Source organism: Cynara cardunculus, assembly GCF_001531365.2.
Source record: "Cynara cardunculus var. scolymus isolate 2C chromosome LG 13, CcrdV1, whole genome shotgun sequence".
Taxonomy (NCBI): Eukaryota; Viridiplantae; Streptophyta; class Magnoliopsida; order Asterales; family Asteraceae; genus Cynara; species Cynara cardunculus.
Genome location: NC_037540.1, coordinates 9,219,063 through 9,240,265, shown reverse-complemented (window position 1 = coordinate 9,240,265; position 21,203 = coordinate 9,219,063). Strand labels below are relative to the sequence as shown.

The 21,203-nt window shown below is 32.5% G+C and overlaps 1 protein-coding gene and 1 long non-coding RNA gene across 2 annotated transcripts; one reads left to right on the top strand and one right to left on the bottom strand.

Moving 5' to 3' along the window:
* The first annotated feature begins 3,947 nt into the window (after nucleotides 1-3,947).
* On the top strand, nucleotides 3,948-4,522 carry LOC112525988. Its single transcript, XR_003070459.1, has 2 exons — nucleotides 3,948-4,028; nucleotides 4,222-4,522. It is a non-coding gene; the product is annotated as an uncharacterized LOC112525988 (long non-coding RNA).
* Nucleotides 4,523-5,445: 923 nt separating this feature from the next.
* LOC112524187 (iron-sulfur assembly protein IscA-like 1, mitochondrial) lies at nucleotides 5,446-11,690 on the bottom strand. Its single transcript, XM_025133908.1, has 3 exons — nucleotides 11,446-11,690; nucleotides 7,374-7,491; nucleotides 5,446-5,863 (listed from the first exon to the last, which is right to left on the bottom strand). The coding sequence occupies exons 1-3, from the start codon at nucleotides 11,636-11,638 to the stop codon at nucleotides 5,755-5,757; spliced, it is 420 nt and encodes a 139-aa protein (XP_024989676.1). The 5' UTR covers nucleotides 11,639-11,690; the 3' UTR covers nucleotides 5,446-5,754.
* Nucleotides 11,691-21,203: the final 9,513 nt, after the last annotated feature.

The window sequence follows — 21,203 nt, the reverse complement described above, 5'->3', positions numbered from 1 at the left end:
GATTAGAGCGATTTTTAGGCCCGGGATCGACCGGAACCGGGACTGGTTATGGGCCCGGCCCGGTCAACGAAAGTCAACATGACTGTTTGGGAGATCAAACTAGCCGTTGGGGGTCGATTTTTGACCCTTTTTCCTACCAAATTAGTATAAATATACATGAGATTTTCCTAGTTAACATACCAATTCATCTCATAATTCAAAAACGCTAAAAAACGCTCTCAATTCTCGGTTTTTCGCTCCATTTTGTGAATTCGCTACGTATTAATTTCTCGTTTCCACTTCACAATTCTCGTTTTTTTCTCTCTTTTACTTACGAAATGGCCGGTGAACAACCATCAAACGAACAAGTTGCCCAAGTTCTCGCTGAACACGGACGAAAGTCCGAGATTTGGAATCACTACAACTTGGTGGTTCTCACGACCGGAAAACAAAAGGCACAATGCAAATTGTGTCAACCTCTCTAACAAAATAATTAATTATTATCTTTATAAGAAAATTATATTATTAAACTAAATATAAATTACTTCGTTATTGAACATAAATTAAATTATAATAAAAGAATTGAATTAAAAAATTACACAAAAAATATGAATTTTAAATAGTCAATTTGATACTAATATCGATATATTTTTGTCAATTTTTAATGATATCTTCAAATTTATATTTTATTCAAAAATAAAAACATCATCGCTTTTTCAAAATCACATAAGACCATATTGTAACATCGACTGAGATAAATAATAAAATGTAATATTAAAATCAAGATGTATAGCTGCATTGCGCGAGTACCCTTTTAGTATCTTCTAATACAGTTTTTACCCAAAAAATTTATTTTCTCCAAATTCTCAAGGATCAACGTATGTGATTGAGAAAGTTCGAGTACGTATTTTTGGTGGAGGTTCGTGGCAGTTAGTCAACGATGTGATAGATTATCTTCCAGAAACGCAAATTATTTAGTTACAGTTAATAAAATAAATTATTCCAGATAAGTTGGTTAAACTCACATCTTCAATATTATCGACATGTATGTTTCTAAGAAAATCATGTCACAATAATTGTTTCCAGCGTTGCCAGACACATGCCCTAGAGATGACTCAATTGGTACATAAACCATAAGAGAAGGAAGCATGTGGAAATGCTTCCAATATCCATGTCTACATTTTATTTATTTTATAGCTAGTAAACAATTTATTTTAAAATACAACTTCGTTATTTTACGGTTAGTCGGTTTCCCGACCTTTGCAATGCCCTCAAATATGTATTTGAAATTTCAATACTTGATTTTATGTTAACAAATGCTTCATAATAACCCCCCTGATAGATATAAGATAAATAAGTTACAAAAAATATCATATAAAAAATACGTTGTAAAAACGAGATTATATTAAAATTAATACATTATAAAAATGAGATCATATAAAACATATACATTGTAAAAACGAGATTATATTAAAACTAATACATTGTAAAAACGAGATCATATAAAAAATACATTGTAAAAACGAGATTATATTAAAATTAATACATTGTAACAACGAGAGCATATTAAAATTAATACATTGTAAAAAAGACATCATATAAAAATTAATACATTGTAAAATGAGATCATATAAAAAATTTCTCGTAAAAGCAAAATTATATTAAAATTAATACATTGTAGAAATGAGATCATATAAAAAATCAAAATAAGTAAACTTACCATGATGTAGACGATTAAATGTAGGTAATGTAGATTATATTAGGGTAATGAAGATTGTATTAGGTAATAGAGATTGAAGTGTTGGTTTTATGATAATAATATGAAATTTGAATTATTTATATAGTGCAGTTAAGGAGGAAAAGACAAAATTGAATAATATTGTATTATGAAGGATCAAAATAAATAGTGTTGTATTGGAAATAAAAATAAATAAATAATATTGTATTGGGAAGAAGTAAAATAAATAGTGTTGTATTGAGAAAGAACAAAATAAATAGTGTGGTATCAGGATGGGACAAAAATTAAAAAATCGGCCGGGAGGTAAGGCCTTTACGCACCAAGCACAGACAACGTAAGGGTGGGGACCGCACACGGGGTTCAATCGGTCACCCGTCACCTCCATTGTCAGCCTCAATCCCTCAACCTTTTACTAAATTGCACAAAGTACTATACATTTATGCACAAACTTTTAAAAGTCGTAAAAACAACTCATAATGCATTAAGTACTACTACTTTATGCATTCAGTCTTAAAATCTCTTGATCTACAATTAAAATAACATATAATACAAGTTACCAATGCACATTATTACCTTTTCTTTTCATGTTCCCAAGATACTTTTGACATTTTTCACTCATGCCTTTACTCTCTCATACCTCTATGTTTTCTTCCCATCCCCCAAGGTGAGATTCAAACTGATATTCACCATGAGTTATTAAAAGTTCTCCCATTCAATTGCCCTAGAACTCTCGCTCTCGATCTCTTGATTCTTTGCTCTTGGTGTAAATCGAACACATTTATGGAGTCGTTTAAATATGTTGGATTTTAAATATATTGAATTTTAAACCGTCGTACAATTTTTTTTATCGATAGACTGTAATTGAAACCATAACTCTTATTTATTCAAATTATATTAATATATAAAGACCAAGTGTAACTTATATCATCGTCAAATCTTCTCTAATAAAACCAATGAAACTTCAAAATCGTTAAAATTCACGGCTCCCGCCGCATTACGCATGTACACAACTAGTATTGTTAATGATATGAAAGAGTTTCATCGAACACTTTGTATACATCATCTTGTATAAGAGAATCTTCTAACCTCCATTATAATTCCATATTTACCAGTTACGAAACATACATGCATCGCATTTATTTCATAATTAAATACAACACTTTCTTAAAAACAGTATATAAAACTTTGCAACCTTTTTATTCTTCTTTGGTATCTCTTGGTATTTAACAAGAACTTCTGTTAGTTGAGTTGATGTTGGAGTTCTTGATTTAAAATTGCGCTATGTTCTTAAACTTATATATTACGAATATTTCAACTTTATTCATCGTTTCCTCCTTTTTTTTCACTGATTTTTACAAAACTCTTAATGTTAGATTTTTTTTTTACGAAATTGAACGATAGAGTATTGATTCTTTATTTACCTCGACACACACACACACACGTACGTGACGACAACTAGGTATGAGGATGAGACCCGTTCCGCAGTTAGTTACACAAATTCAAATATAGAGTTTTAATAAGTTGTATTTATGCACATTTTACTTGTAATCTTGAATTTTAAGTAATGTACATCAATAAATAGTATTTTATGCATAAAAAATGGTTTTTAAGAGTTTTTATTAAAAAAATATAGAATAGATAATTATAGTAAAGAATTGTATGGATGATAAGAAATAGTTCTACTTAACTTGCGTTTGTTTTATTATCAGTTTAATAAACAATTGCTTAAAGACTCTTATGGTCCCCACATATTAAAGAAAAAATCTCAATTAATAAGAATATATTGATAAATTTTAACAAATTATTGCCTTCTAAAAATATAAAAAGAATTAAAAGACAGCTTCAAATGTCACCATGGCTCCTCTTTTTACTTCATAACCCCATTGAACAAAGAGTATTGATGCATGTGGTTTACACGAATAATATGTTTAAAAATGGTTCTTAGACTTCAATTACTATAATTATCATCACTACTGTTTACATTTTGCTTTGAAAATGGTCCCTGACCATTAACTCCGTTAAATATATCCGCCAAGTAAGGGGTATTTGTGTCTTTTCACTCATTTCTTCATATTTCTTTAAAAAACAAATATTAATTAGTATACTATATATTAATATAATACATATAGACATATACATTAACAAATGGGAGAAATAAACCACCGTCGAAGAAGTTAATCACATCCCGCAAACAATGCATGCTGGTGTACTCCTCCACCCACCGTTCGTTTCTCAATCAAGGTGTAGCCATCACAGAGACGTGGCGAGACTAACAGATGCGATGGTGATGGGATCTAAAATATGCGATGTGGTGAGATCTAACAGCTTAATCAGTATATTTTAGATCCAACCGTCATCATCGCACCTTCTACTTCTGTGTAACTGGATTAATCAACTTCTACTTCTGTCCTGCTCCGTATCTACTTGCATTTCCTGGTTCATGACCCCTCAACATCCATCTTTTGTACAACGAATTCAAGGTTTAGGTTTTGATTTTGCTTTAGTGACGAAGAAACAGTCAAAAGGCTTTTGATTTCTTGGAGGCAAATAAAAAATCATAGGTGATGGAGATGCTTCTGGATGATGGCCAGACGTACCAACAAGTTTGGCTTCACCAAGCAGGAACAATGATTGTATTGGTTTCAAACAATAAAACCAATTCCAACAATAGGTTTCAGTTTCTTGATTCGATTTTCTGGTTGTAATTCTTATATGTTTTCAGATAATGAATCATCTTGATTTCTCTACTACTAGACTATGTTCATCTCCATTTGATTTCAATTAAATAAAGCTAGATTTGTTGGGTTTTTTTTTTTTTGCTAGATTTGTTCAGATCTTTGAATGTTCTCAGCATTCGCATCCATATTATCAACTCCAATTGATTCTACTTCAGCACTTATACCTTCAGACGATCTTTAACGTTTTAAGGAACATACAAAATTTATTTTGAGGTCTTAGGGTTGTTTACTAAACACTTGCCGTCTTTTACTAGGTAACTGAACATGTATTGCCTCATACAAAGTAAGCAATACTTACCGAGTAAAAGATAATGATTTTTACCAACAATGCCATTTTGCTAACCGAGAACCATACTCGGTAAGTTGGAATGAGGGCTTTTACCCAGATAATTGGTAAGATAAGCAAGAATAATGTCATATTTACTTAATATTTATTGATAAACAATGTGTTTCACCATTCATACAAGTGCAAAGTAACTATGCAGGTGGATTTAAACTGCCAAGTTATATATTATAGATAGATAATAAAATAATGCACATAACCTATCCTTCATATCCACAACTTATCTTGTTTTGGACGCACCATTTCTGTCTTTCCTATAATTAAGGAAACATGCTATAACTTTATAAACAAAAAATTAGATGTATATAACTTCATAAACAAAAACCCATTTTACAAAAAGAAAATTTTAATTACCTACTTGTTTGAGATGTTCTTTATTTTCTGTCTCAAAAGTTTATGCATTCAAAATTCTCAAGATACTATCAATCAATCTCTTAAGCATGTTTGTTGACTGGAAGGGGTAACATTGGTAACTACAATCAAACAGCTAACTTATACAACTTCTCTCTCCATTTACTAAACGCTTACCCGGTAAGTACTTACCGGGTAATTTTCCTCACCGGATGAACAAGGCAAGACCAAGAATCTTACCCGGTAAGAACAATGATAAGGATGGAAAGTCTTACCCGGTAAGTGAGGGTGACGACTCTTACCCGGGTAAGAGCTTACCAGGAAAAATATTGCATGTAATACGTTTTGATGTACTACAACCTTACCCAGTAAAATAAATTATAGTGTTGACTTCTAAGGTAAGCACTCACCGGATAAGCATTTAGGTAAACAACCCCTAAGGCATGGAAGCAACAGGAACAGGGAAATAACTTGCTTTTTTAGCAGTTAAAAAGAAAGTATTATAATTATCATGGAAAGGCTAGATAGGTAATTTCACATATACTATACAGGATTATGAAGGGTGTGGTCCCAGGTTTACCGTAGTTTGTTTGTTGTGAACACGATTAAGAACTTCCCCCAGCCTTTGTAGCTTCTGCAGTACTTGTTGTCATAAACGACTCCCCACACCCACACTGTCCTTTTGAGTTGGGGTTAATAAATATGAACTCAGATCTGCAACAAAGAGAACATCCACATCTATTAGAAGTAATCATGGAAGCACTAACAGGATGAGTCAGTTTATTTGTCTGTTTTCTTCTAAATCAATATTTTATTTCTAAGTGAAGCAGACATGAAGCATCTTCCGAAAATGGCTACTTTAGATCCTTCAAATAGTAGTACTCTGTTGAAGTTGGATTTTTTCAAGTGAGTCCATTGTAAACTTGTACCTTTCCTCCAAGTTGCACTTTTTCTGTACAAAAGTCCCAAAACTGTATCTTGGACTTTCGGCCTAGTTGGTCGATTTTAACCTTATAATTCCATCACTATTAAATACACACATACGAAAATACACTTACAAACAAGATACTACCTGACATCTGTAGACCTTAAATGGTTCTTAAATTACAGCTGCAATACTTCATCCTGTTACCATGTGTGTCTACTCAAAAGCCTTTTAACTCTTCTCTATTTGGCTTAAATGTGTTCATCTGTCTTGATAAAGACTGATATGCAATCTTGATTCAGTTGACTACAATTGATGTGTTTGGACCAAGTATCGATAATATTTTATAGAATTCTAGAATTAAGTACGAGAGAAGAACTTCATTATTTCTAGAATCAGTGGATTATGTGTTTATGGTACTCCAACAAGACTGGACGGGCAAAGTGAGGTAGGCATGTGAAACAATTGTGGAAGGTTTTAGGGTTTTTATTTGACATTGGTAGTTTAGTAATTTATCAATCTTGTCTCATTAGACAAGTTTTTATTTCAAGTATTTTGGTGGGACAAAAAAAAAAGCCTTTTTGTCTCATTTCGGTCCTGTTCTGTCCCGGCCTAATGTTGTGCCAAACGTGGACAAGTCTAGGTTCATTCAGCCAAGTCTGCAAAACCAGCAACTTGTTTGACGTAAATTGTGATGACAGATCACATTAGATATGGATAAGTATATGTTTTATGATGTCCAGTACCAGCTTAAACCACCATATTTCACTCATGTCTCACTGAAACAGCTGAGAGATTCCAGAGAAGCTCTTGGGCATGATACTAAGGTGAATGCCCTCTGTGTTTTATGCACTTCAAGATGGTACAGATTACAGAATAGTAATCGCTTAGTAATACTAATCCCTACATCAAATTGCCATCTTTAACACTTCCCTGTGATTTTTTATCTATCTTTCCAGCCTTCCAATGAGTTGCTGAGTATTATGGACATGATTAATACATGCAAGACTACACCAAGCATATGTTCCAGAGAAATGATTCATGCCTAGAAGGGTCTTTCAGCTCAGACACATACACAAAGGCGTTTGGAATGTTTGCCCTTGTTGATGGGGGTGCCAGTTTTAGCTTTATTACTGGGCATATATGTCTGTGATAACAAATTGGTGATGTCGGGGAAGTGGCAGCGAGTGTGTATTCTGCTATTATCTATTCTAATTCATGCTCATAAAGGATCCAATATATGTCCACACAAGATTCTAGAAAATAAAGACCCCAAAAATATACGACGGAGCTTCTTACCTGAGCTTGTCATCTACAAAGTCCATCTTGGTACCAATAACATGCATAAGAGCCTTTGGATCTATCAATATCTTCACACCCTTGTCCTCAATCAACTCATCAAATTTCCCTTTCTCATCTGTACATTCAAGATATCACCACATCAGGAACTTCATACGACTACTATTGCAACTTGTAACTCAAGAAGTTCAAACCAGATCTCCTATGGCACACATATGATCAACTATTTTCAATTGAAATTCCAAAAGGAAAAGGAGAAATAGAACGACAGACAAGATGAGTTGCAGCTTCAAGAACTCCTTAACAGTTGATACTTCTATTATCTGTCAGGATAAAGGTGTCATATGTCATGCCCTGAAAGCTGGTGTATTAAATCTATAAATTTCCCATGAGCATGCAACTCTAGGCTTTAGATTCTAATGGATAGGTTACACAGAACTCAACATACCAAAGAGGATGCACTCAAGCACAGATCAAATTGCCTAATGATTAGGCATATTTGAAATTTTTAACAAATATCACATTCATAAATAGGGAGGATTTGGATTTGACATAAATGGATGAAATAAATTTATGCCAAATGCGAAGTACCACAGGAAAAAGGGGGAGCAGCAAAACATTATTTTCTGCTTCAACATTAGTGGGTATGTTACTTGCAAAAGTTTTAAGAAGCATTCTGTTTAAGTCCTAAAATAAGGAATATATGTCTTCTTAACTAACATCAGAACCTGCCGATATTAGGTGATATCATTTCTTCATCAATCAATCTAAAAGGAACAATGACGAAAGCAAGAAATGTTTTTATTTTCAGTGAGCCAGCTTCAGCTCATGACAAACCTAAAGTCAAGTAAGGGCAAATGCCTTACCAAAGTTGAGCAGATTAAGCAGTGAAAGAATTAGGCATGGGAATGGGGCAGGAACCCCAAACCCCATCTCCATCCCTGATCCCTAATCTCCGTCCTTATCCCTGTCCCCATCCTCGGTCCCCAGTTTTGCGGGGAATCCCCGGCCCCATGAGGTGGGTACACCGGGTTCCCCAATGGGGCAGGTCTCATTCCCATCTCTAGAAAGAATGCAAAGTCTTCAGAATCCAAATGAAAATGAAATTTAAGCTGACATGATGGAATTAAAAGTACTGTACTGGAAGTGCAAGTACCTTCCAGAATAGAAAAAATTGTGAATAAAGTTCAAGAAGAAGTCTTGTAGCACATAGACCATAATGTAGCTCTAATCAAGTCATAGGAGATGCATTCTAATACAACTGTGGAGCAGGCATTGCCAAATCATTGACCTATATCAAACTGGTTCAACAAAGGGTTATGTAATCATCTTGTAGTCAGAGGCCAAGCTTTTTCGCACACACACATATACTAGCCTTGATAAAATGGTTAGCTAGAAGCTGTACATGCAAATGCTTTTTGTAATGCAGTTAAACTATTAAAATGTCAAATTAGAGCTACATTGCAAGGTTATTGTTATGGGGATAAGGGGTGCATGGTATATAGATGAAAGAATTCGACAGCCCTCATAATATTTATGTATGTATAAATGTAATATAAGTCTATAATCAAACAAATAAAAGGAAGAAGTTATCTTCAAAGTTCAACCATCACGTATTAAGTATCAAATTTGAATTCTAATTTAGGATGAAGGCAGCATAAATTACCAAAAGCAAAAATTAATGAACAATAAGTGCTTGACCCATGCGTGAATACATACTCTATAGCACATGGTAAACGTGTACTTATAAGGATCAAGTATATACTTAAGTCCAAGCATTATTGTGAATTTACTTGTTGCGCTCATAGTAGTCTAAAGTATTGAGGAAGAAGAATTTGTTGTGTCCCCTTGCCTCCACTACACCAAAGGCACAAAATGGGGATTCAGTAAGGGGGAGAAGCATCCATGTTTCCAACATTCAATGGTTGTTTTCCAACTACAATTCCATGCCAACCAACCCCCTCTGAAAGGTTCTTCTTCCTGTTTAGCTCTTCTCTATCTTACTAATGATAATGGGAAGTGGGAACAAAGGCGAAGATAATCATATATACAGCAAATTAGGAATAAGCTTTTCATGAGCAAACATTTTTTATAAGATTAAGAAACTAGATCTAATAGCAATGTGGAGCAATTTGAAAATTTGGGGTCTGCACCACCTTGGGCTAGTTTACATAAAAAGAATTAGTATTCTTGCAATATTGGGTAATAATTATCATAATATTTTTCAAGATGCTACACCACACTTGCAAAATAATCAATTTGATCTAATATATACTTTTTCTTACCCCCTTCTACATTTAAGATTATTATAAGAATGCAATCATTTGGCAAAGAGTCTAGAAGAGAAAACATGAGACCACAAATAAGAGAACTGAATCATGCCAGACTCACTACTTGTATAAATCAAACCAAACGAGCCTAATCCGGAGGTCTGGTGGGATCTGGGGAGGATAATATGTATGTAGACCTGACCTCTACCGCAAATAGTAGAGGGCTGTTTCCGTGAAGACCCCCGGCTAGACTCGTTCCTCACTTCCTTATACATGAAATGTTATTCCAGCTGACAGTGACACTATTTATTTTGGGTTTACGGTACAACTTGATTCAATCCAATACTAAATGGAAGCTGGTGGAATATAAAGACATCCTCGGGAAAATTCACAGCACATAACTTTTTACACAAAGTGGAACAAAATCAACTTTTTACACAAAGTGGAAAAAAATAACAACCATGGTAGCATTAAAGGTTGAATAACCTCTATACCTTAAAAGGTATAACCAACTTGCACATGAGCAAGAGATATGCATGAGATTCTAACTGTCACACTAGTATGCTATATCATGTCCTGGATGCACATTTATTAAAACGATACATTTGGTCATAATATGCCAAGTCACGATGACCTCATCAATGTGCAGCTATTATACACTTGCCTCAGACTCCTAGAAAAACAGAAATTGAAGCACAACCAAGTCCCTATATGGTGTGATCAGCAACACTTAATGACAAGTTTCATGAATTCTTACGGAGTTGCTTCAGGAAAAATGGAGAATAGGAAGTCCCTTCTATTTGATTATACAACAGAGAGCAGGATTTATATTCAAGTTGAAGAAGACAACCATGCAACTGATGCGAATCAGGTACGTCCTAAAGAAGACATTCTAGCAGATCAGCTGGACCCTTTGAGAACAGCAACATTCTTCTTCACAAGGTATCAGCAGAGAACAACAATAGTTGTCCAGCAGTATCACTAGGTCCTAGGATCAGTAACATATTTTTAACTATCGATCATTATAAGGTCTTGCAGTGAAAATGTGATTAATCGCATTTGTTAAATGTACATGCCAGGATGCTTTTGCCTTCTAGCCTATTGGGTGATAAGGGAGCACAAAATCTAGAGTTACGAGAATCAACCTTCCACCCCTAAATTGTCACTGCAAGCATTTTTTTTCTTGAAGCTACTAAACGTACTAACTACCGAGTGGCCACTAAGACAAGGCCAAAGAAAGTTAAAAGAAGCCTGTGAAACATAAGCTGTGTATGCAACAAAAAATTCTCCCATGAAAAAAAAATAATCTGTCTTTCTTGCCCCCGGGTAAGCATTTTAAGGCATGGTCCAAAACGACAGAATGAAAATCAAGTATCAACAGACCAGGCACATAGCCACAGCACAATCTCAGACAACCTCTCTCTGTATCTTGGTTCAGACAAGATCCCATAAAGACGAAACACAATCAACTATATGATACTTCTATCTCATCTCATGCACATTAATCCTCATCCTACCGTCGAAAGGGCACACATTCACAGTTCTCATACGACATCGAATATCATCGAAGCCTTTTCTGTTAATTCAATTATTTTGTTGAAACGAATTTTTCTTTCTTCCATTTTTCATGATTCCCAAGTCGGCGAAACTATAATAACGATCCCGTTAGTTAACACAATATTACACCGGCAGTCCTAAATGATTTCAGGTTCATAATTTATAACAACCTCGAGTAGAAGTCAAATTATAAGAAGATTGACGATTGATCAGCACAAATTACGAATTAGGGAGAAAAACCTAACCTGCATAATTTAGGGTATAGGAAAGGCCATTACAACCGCGAGCTTTGACGCCGAGTTTAAGGAAAGGGCGTTGGCGCTGCTGTAAAAGGTGGCGTATCCTACCCGCCGCCGCTTCTGTTAGCGTTAGGGCTTGGCGTCTGGCGGCTGTCCCCAGCCTCTCAGCCGCTGCTGCTGCCAATTTCGAAGTTGCCATCTCCCTCTCGATCGATGCCCAGGAAACCTCTGGAATTAACGGGAAATCCTTTCTACTTGAGAAAAATATATTCTTTTCGTTATATACCTTTGGAGCACCTTTTAAACCGTTAAATTATATAAAGGTGTATTCTATTCCTCCAAGGGCATGGGTATGTGCACGATGAACTATGGCATATGTGTGGGGCCCCAATTCCCCACCTGAGACTCTCGTTTAATGGGGAGTCCTCGTTTTCGATCGGGACGGATGGATCGGGTTTTTTGATGGGTCGAGGTCAATTCTCATATTTAGAAATAACTTGATCTCTAATCGAGTTGTAAATTTTTCAAACTGTAAGTATCAGGTTAATATTATTTGAACCCAATTCAACCCGATTAAACCGTATTATTTTATTTTTGGATTTAATATGATTGTTGAGTTGTATTAATATGTAAATTAGACAATTACACTATCAGGTATCCTCTTTATATGCATATATATGTAAATTGAGAAAATTAATTGAATATGATATACTTAAGTTATGAAGTATGAATAAGTTGTACAAAATGGTTGATGATGAAAAAGAAATTATGATTACAGAATACAACCCGACTTACTCGTTCAACCCATACGATTTGGATTGGATTGCACTTTAGTTTGGGTTGGGTTGTTTGAGATTTTTCAATCCGTAAACATTGGGTTGAGTCGTACAAATACCTTCAAACCGATCAATCCAACCCATGAACACTGGTCAGGTAAGAATGATATGATATCTAAGCAAACAGGGTGTTCAAAAAATCGATCAATCCTGCCAATTCAATTCAATTTTTTTTTTTGAAAAAACTAAAAAACTCCATCCGAGGTGACTCGACGTATATATATGATTAGGTCAAACTGCATCTATTGGGAATTGGGTTAGAGTTTGAACCCAAATTAACCCAATAAACCAGATGTCTTTCTATATTGTGAATTTGATATTATTGTGAAGTCATGATTAATATATGTACATCAGATATTAGATTAATCTGTAATTTGCTATAATTATATTACATTTTCAACCATAACTTTATTTTCTTATTTGCATGAACTTTTAACTTTTTATTTTAAGTTTGTTAGGATTTATTGTATGTTCTCGTTTTGATTTTACTTTCTTTAAACAAAAACACTTTAGCTAGATTATAAAATGACATATCAAAGTTTCAACCCAACCGAACCCGCATGGTTTTGGTTGGGTTCGGTTGGGTTGAGATTTTTCAAACGACAAACATTAGATTTGGTTGTTTAAGTGTCTTCAACCTGACCAACCTAACCCATGTGCAGCCTCATATAGAATTTAGATTGATCATCTTCAAAACTCCTCTAACCTTAAAAATACTTTTCGGACATATCTTATCTTTGTAAAACTTTATGATGTGTATGGTTTGTAAATCACACTCACAAGTCATTTACAGGATTTGACAAAGCATCCTTGGGACATATCTCGTGATCTAATTGGATAATGACTTCCTATACAACACATCAACCGAACTAGATATTATCTGTTGAATCAACGTCCCAATTTAAAGTTTTGGTTCCACAACGACCCTCAATATATAAGTGTGCATAGTTCATGATAGAAAAATAACATGCACAAGCACCTTCATCACCTAACACCTTCGGTGTTTTCAAAACAGTAAATGAAATACACTTGAGTCTAATGTTTTGCCACTACTTCAAGACCCCCACTTACGTGCTACAATGGTAATTACAATTGGAAGCACGGCTGTAAGGCAGAGCAAATCCATAAAGATTGCCTGACCCGACATTTTCTAAGGCTTAAAAGCATTAAAAATCCACAATATTTTGTATCCCTGATTTTACCGTTAGTTTTAAATTTTAACAATTTATAAATATACATTTTTAAGTATTTACTATTTACATTATCAATAATTTTTTTATATTGTTTTAATTTATAAACATTTTATAACAACATTACTACATCAAAATAAACTAATATATAATATATAAATCGAGATTTTATAATGTTTTTTTTGGACAGCATATTTTCGATATGTTTTTTGTCCACAGAGTACTGAAAATATAAGTATGCTTGATATGAATTGTTTAGATTTGAGTTGAATTTTTGTTGCTTTGAACGTTATTTGAACTATTAAATTTGTAATAAAAGTAGTTTGCTTTGATTAAATTTTTTTGTTTTTGGTTTCTGTTTGGTGGTACAAAATAAATTTTTAAGTTTATATCTTGATTGTTGTATAGTCAATCAAACCAATTCATTACCTTTATATATAATTGGAATCATATGAGAACATGTTGTATTTACAAGACCTGTGAAATCATCTTTTTATACTTGAAACTTTACAGTAAAACACTGTGAAAGTTATTTGGTTCGATTTTTTTTACTATCACAATATTTTATTGTAAAGTTTCAAGTGTAAAAATGTTGTCTCACGAAAACAGGCTGGTCTCACGTGAACCTAACCCTATACATATATATATATATATATGTGTGTGTGTGTGTGTGTGTGTGTGTGTGTGTGTATGTGTAGGGAAATGTTCATTTTTGAAGTGGTAAATATTTGAGAAGTAAAAAAGTGATACTAGTCATTCATCTGATCAACATTTGCGGCTTTGGCTGTGAAGCATCAAATAATTCCTCGTACGGTGATGCCGAAGATAGATGAGTAGTTTCGTAACTTTTACAAATATACGGCAAAGAGGTTCATATGTGAACCCATATGATATACATATGAACTATATGTTCAAATGTGAATCAATTAATTAGTTTACATGTGAATATTTAACTGATTCATATATGAACCCACAAGTTCATATATGAATCAATTAATTAATTCATATATGAATTACACAGATTCATGTGTGAATATGTAAATCAATTAATTAGTTCATATATGAATCAAATAAAATATTTCTTATGTGAATTACATGAGTTCACATATGAACATATAGTTCATATATGAATCACATAGGTTCATGTGATTCATATATGAACCTGTTTGCCACCTATTTATAAAAGTTTTGAGACTACCCTCTCTAATTTTCACATAGTCGCAATTTCTTACTAGTCAGAGCTGCAATTACATACCAGTTAAGGTCGCAATTATTGACCAGTCAACTCCAATTTTTACCGTATGAAGGGCTAAGATCACTTATTACTTCTCAAAATAACCTTTGGCTACATATGTAGACACACTTTACCCGAAGCCGGATTACACATGTTACACCCATCAAAAGTCATTTTGATTCTTAAGCATGCATCTAATCCAAAGCATGTGGAAAGTGAGAGCTCTTGCAAGCCTATGGTAAGTCTATGATTATTGAATTGACGTCTTTGAGTGATACACTTTGACCCTCAATAGTGAATTGATATGTTTGTATGAACGAACGTAAACGAACGGTAAATGAACGAACGTTCACGAACATAAATGAATGAACGACGTTTAACTAAACGAACAAAAAAATTGTTCATGTTCGTTCATTTATTAAATAAACGAACATAAACGAACTTCCCGCCGAACGGTTCACGAATGGTTCGCTGAACGTTCGGTTCGTTTACAGCCCTAATTGCAACTCATTAGTTAGGATTGGATTTTGTCTCATTATTAATGCAATTACTAACCCAACTTCTATGTCCGTAGTTGGAGTTGTTTTAACTAATTAGGGACTTGCCATAAAACTTCTCATGATTGTCTACTAATAAGGATAAACAAGCGTATTGAGATAACGTATTTAGAAAGTCGATGATACATAGGTCTAAACTTTAATTAGATTACAGTTCATTGTTGGAAGCTTTCTTTTTACTGTTCACCTCATTTAGTTATTCATCTGCTTCGTTATTTAGATTAGGGCAAAATGCACAAAATAGCAATCTACTTTCATAATTTTTTTTATTATAGCATTGTACTTTCAGTTTTTCTTATTACATCAATGTACTTTCAAACTATTTTTTATTAAGACATTGCACTTTGAAAAATTTACCCATTATAGCATTGGGTAACCTTTTGATTTAAATTTACTCATTATACTAGGTTTCCGTGACACCTCATTGTCCACATAGACTGTCCACGTGTACTATAGTGATGTGACTTTCTTACTACATCATTGTACTTTCAAAATTATTTTATTATAGCATCTACTAGTTCTTATTAAACACTGTATTTTTACTTTTAATATTTAGATATTTTACATGTTATTTAATAAATGTATTAAATGAATTAAAAAAATTCTAAATTATTCATTAATATACCAATATCAATAAAACTATTAAAACACAACTTATCTCGCTAACATTTTTTAAAAATATGCATTTTTTGAAAAAAAGAAAAAAAGAAAATAAGAATTGTTCATTTTTACCAAAAAATATTATCTTTTAAAGAATATATTATATTTGTTCAAAAAAATTTTACTTGACGTATAAATATATTAAATTAATTAGATTTTTTTGAATTATTTATTAATATAACAACATTAAAAAATTGTAGATAACAATTTATTTCGTTAATATTTTAAAGAGAACTTTAAAAGATATGTATTTATTATAAAATAGGAAAAATTACCTTTTTTACAAACAAAATATATCTCGAAAATAATGTTTCATATTTATTTATTAAATATTTTACTCTAAGAATATTTAATTTGAATGCAACTTAATAAGAAAAAGTAAAAAAAATTAAATGTTTTTTTAGATCATAGCAATGAAAAATGAAAATCACTAATAATAATTTGAAATAAGTTTTTATTTTAATTTTATTTAAGTCATCAAAATGATGTGTCATCTACATCACCTCATTAAAGCCACACAAGCAAAAAAGTCAAAGGGTTAACCGGTTTAAAAGATAACAAGTTACCCATTGCTATTATGTGTAGATTTTTTAAAGTACAATGTCTTAATAAAAAATAATTTGAAAGTACATTGCTGTAATAAAGAAAAACAAAAGTAAAATGCTATAATAAGAAAATTTATAAAAGTAGATTACTATTTCATGCATTTAGCCCTTTAAAATATTATATTTCATAATTTTTTAATTACTCCTTATTCGAATGTAAAAAGTAATTTCTTCCGAAAGATTTTGAAGAATTGAATTACAGCTATAAAAGAGCTTGAAGTCTTGACCATTAGTTTGGGGGTCATGGATGAAACAATAATGAACTGGTAGACCAGTTCTACTATCAATTATATATTAAATAATGGTACGGATACATATATGTGATATGTACATATCATGATTCAAATATTATAAGAAGTTAACATGCATCGTGCATTTGTCTAATATATATATATATATATATATATATATATATATATATATGCATGGACACCTTTGTCGCACCCATATGGAGATTCGACAAAACGTAATGACAATTCAATGTTTCATATCTGCTTTATTTCAGTCACATTTCTCTTCACTAAAAAGGTACGTACTTTTTGTTTTCATTTCCTGCTCTCTTCATCAGCAATTGCACCCAAAAAAAGTTCAAAACATGTTCCAACAGATAACAAAATTGTTATCTTTAGTATTGTTTTTCGTTTTGTAAATCCTAAAAATTTACAACCATGAGTTCCTAATAGCGAACCAGCGGAGACCATAATCTTAAAAGGACAATAATCGCACTATCAGAACCATTATTTTACAATTTTCTTAAACACTTATCGTTTGATGGTTCGAGTTAAGATTCTTTATGGGTATTCATTATTCGAATAAGACCAATTACTCAAGAAAATTGTGTATCATTCGTGTCTTCAGTGTTTATTTCAATTTTTGAATAAAGTTAATGTTTATTTGAGTTTAATGATTCATATATCATTTCGTTGACTTTTAGGGTTCTTGCAGACCCCGAATTTAGTCTTGTAAAGTTTTCAACTTTAGGTAAGTACCAGGTTTATATTGATGTCTTTATAATAATACTATTTGTGAAACTTCAATCATTGATAAAAGTTGATAAATAAGTCTAAACAACTTTCTTGCGTCAATATTATAACTAATTCTTCTAGAAAGACGCCGTAATAATGTTGACCGAAAACAAATTAATGGACTTCTTTAATCTGTGATACGTCCCCAATCATTTATTCAGATATTTTACATATAATAATTAAATATAACTAATTTGTTATAAATTGTTAATTACATTCGTATGTCGAGAATGATTTTATCAAAAATATATGTAGATTATCATTGTAATAAAGCAAATTTGTTGGATTGTTATATATATATTTCATTGGTCGATTTTACAGTTAAAATATATGGAAAAGTTCAAAAATTAATGAAAAACTTAAATATATTAAGAATCGTGAAAACAATATATGAATGTTGATTGCATGTAACCATCACGGGAGTTGCTCGAGGAAGACTGGCTTTGTCAGAACGTTGAGATTCGTCTTTTTCTAATTCATGTTCGATATGTAGAAGATATTCATCTTTAATAAGTAAAAACAAAAGGTACATTTTAATATTAAACGACTGGTACATTTTTCCAAATTGAGGTGCCTTTTGAGTTATTATATTTAGTTTGCTATGAAACTTTTTCTTTTTAATAATGTTTTAACTGTCTTTTTTCTTATTATATTTTCACTTGACCTCAAATAATTGATGGAAAACCCCGAAACAGCTTGAGCTGAGATCAGCACATATGCGACCCTAAAAAGGCTAAAAACACAGATCATTCTTGCAAGCCGAAATCCTTGACTACCTAAAGCATCTCAGGTGCAAGGTAGGATGAAGCTGATATAATCACACACTTCAGTTAATCGAATGATGTAAGAGGGTTTGGTTTTTCAAAGGTTGTTCTAACTAATCCCACGAGAAAAGATCGTAAGCAGTCTTGATGGAGAGATAAGATACAATGCGAGAATGATGAAAAGACAGATTAATTATGTTTGGTATACAGTTAAATGATACAAAATTACACATATGGATGTTCACGAGCATAAGATAATCTTCGAGGAGGCAAACTCCAAGTGATTAACGTCTGATACCATTCACAAAATAAGACTATTTGTTAGAATTAACCTCCTGCAATCAAATTAGTAACGACCTTTTAAAGAATAGTAAATACATCATAGTAAATGAACGTTGGTGATTTGTATCACTAATATCATTTAAGTGTAATGGGATTAATTTGTTGACAATGTAATCATGATAAATAGCGAACAAATAAGGAAGGTGCGGAGTACACACTTGTTTGAGTTTATTTTGATTTAGGGGCGAAGCCCCTAAACGTCGGGGGTCCGGGGGCAGCTTCCCCGGTGGCGGGGTCCAAGGGGCGGCAGCCCCTGGCTGGGGTCGAAAAATGCTTTGTGAAAAATGTTTTAAAAATCCGAATTTGAAATTTTAAACCAGTGAATTTTATCCAATTAAGTGTTCGATTGTACCATACTCAATACTTCAATCTGAAAGTGATGTGATATAGACTTGCACATGACATGATACGGGTAGTAGGAGCATGGTATGGTATGTGCCAACAACATGGTGAATGTGTGCATGATGTTATTTGGTCCTATGTGGTGACATTGATGTTACAACCAATTCATCATAGAACTTATTCTCAGACGTATCATGAACAATCAATCATTCTTCTATTCAGTCTGTGATTGTTTAAACTTATTGTAAGTCGTTTGTCCTACTTTTAATCATGGTTAGGTCTACTCTCAGCTATTCAACTTATTCCTTACTCATGGTATATGTTATCAGTGATTTTTCTTCAATTATTAATGAAAGACAATAAGGTTTTCCATGCCTTGAAATTAAAGGCAATTCATGATATTTTATTCACAATGAATATTAATTATGTAAAAATATGTATATTTAAAATAAATTCATGATATTTTTTGGGTTAAATGTAAGAAATAACAAGATACTTTAAAAAGAATTATTACAGCATTCAACTTCATTTCTCTTTATTTCAACAATTTATTTTAAAATTGATTTCTATATGGATAATGTACTTGGATGTATTTATGCATTCTATTGGTAACATTTTAATTTGAATTTTGATGACAAAACACAAATTAACAAGTTTTTATATCAGATCATTGTCCACGTGTAATATACCGTTGGCACTACAAAAAATGGGGTTTTTTCGACGGCAACATCCTTCGGAAAAATACCTTTCCGACGGATATTGCCGTCAGAAAACCCCGCCGCGCTAAATGCAATTTCCGATGAAATTATTGGCGGATTTGTATTTTCCGACAGAAAAACCCGTCAGAAATCCATCGAACAGTTTTATAATATGTTGTACTTTTATACAAAGATTTACTTCTTAAAAACATCTAATTTAAAAAAATATAAGTATTAAAACATTATGTGTAAATCAAGAATGTATACAAATCTTCCGATTTTTATAATATTCCTATTTTACTTTTTTTTTTATTAACCTGGATATCCAACCCGCTATGCGCACTACCAAAAATGACACTTTTTCCGACGCCAATACGATCCATTAATGTCTAATACGGTTAAAAGATTTAATTTTTAATTTTTAAAAATGATATTTTCTTTATTTTTTAAATTTTTTTATTATTTTTCCGCCGGAAATCCGCCGGAAATCGTTACAAGATTTTTTTAAATTATAAAAAATGAATTTTCTAAACATATTTCTGGCGGATTTATTTTTTTTAAAAATTATTATTTTTCCGCCGGAAATCCGCCGCAAAATCTTAAAAGATTAATCTTTAAAAAATTAAAAATGAAATTCCTAAAAACAGCGGATTTCCGGCGGAATTGTTTTTTTGAATTTTCTTAAATTGCCGCCGAAAAAGGTTTAATTTTTAAAAAAATAAAAAATAAAAATGAATTTTCTAAAAACTTTTCCGGCAGAATATTAAAAAAAAATTACTTCGGCCGGAAATCCGCCGGAAATGTTTTTAGAAAATTCATATTTATTTTTTTTCAAAGATCAATTAATTTTAAAAGGTTAATTAAGAATTCCGCCGGAAATCCGCCGGAAATACAATCATTTTAATATTTCCGGCGGATTGCCGGCGGAAGTCAATAAAAGTTGACTTTTTTGAAGGCCGCCGGAAATCCGCCGGAAAATTACCGACGGAAAAGTTCCGCCGAAAATGGCGCCGGAAATGCCCAGTTTTCTAGTAGTGATGGGTCGACTAATTCCAGGGCGAAAACCTGTTTTGCAGATAGTCTGGAGTCACCGCATTTGAACCTTCGTGGTCACGAGGGAATTTTTATTCCTCCTTAGATTTGAACCTGAGACCTCCTGATAATTTTGACATTTGAAGCCAAGCTCAAACCAATCAAGCACCACCTTTTTGGTTGCTATTTTACTTTTTGTAACCAATAATAATGTAAGCTATGGTTTTTGAGAACTCATCATATAAATGGATCAAGACATCAAGTTTAAATTTCACAAATTTATCTCAAAATAAAAAAAAATTAAATTATTTTAAAATTTGATAACCATATCTATCTCAATTTCTTAATACGGTTTTCAAAGTTTCAATTATGAGGTACTAGAAGCGTACTCGCGCAATGCAGCGAGATACATCGTGATTTTAATATTTCATTTTATTCTTTATCTCGGTCGATGTTATAATATGACTTTATATGATTTT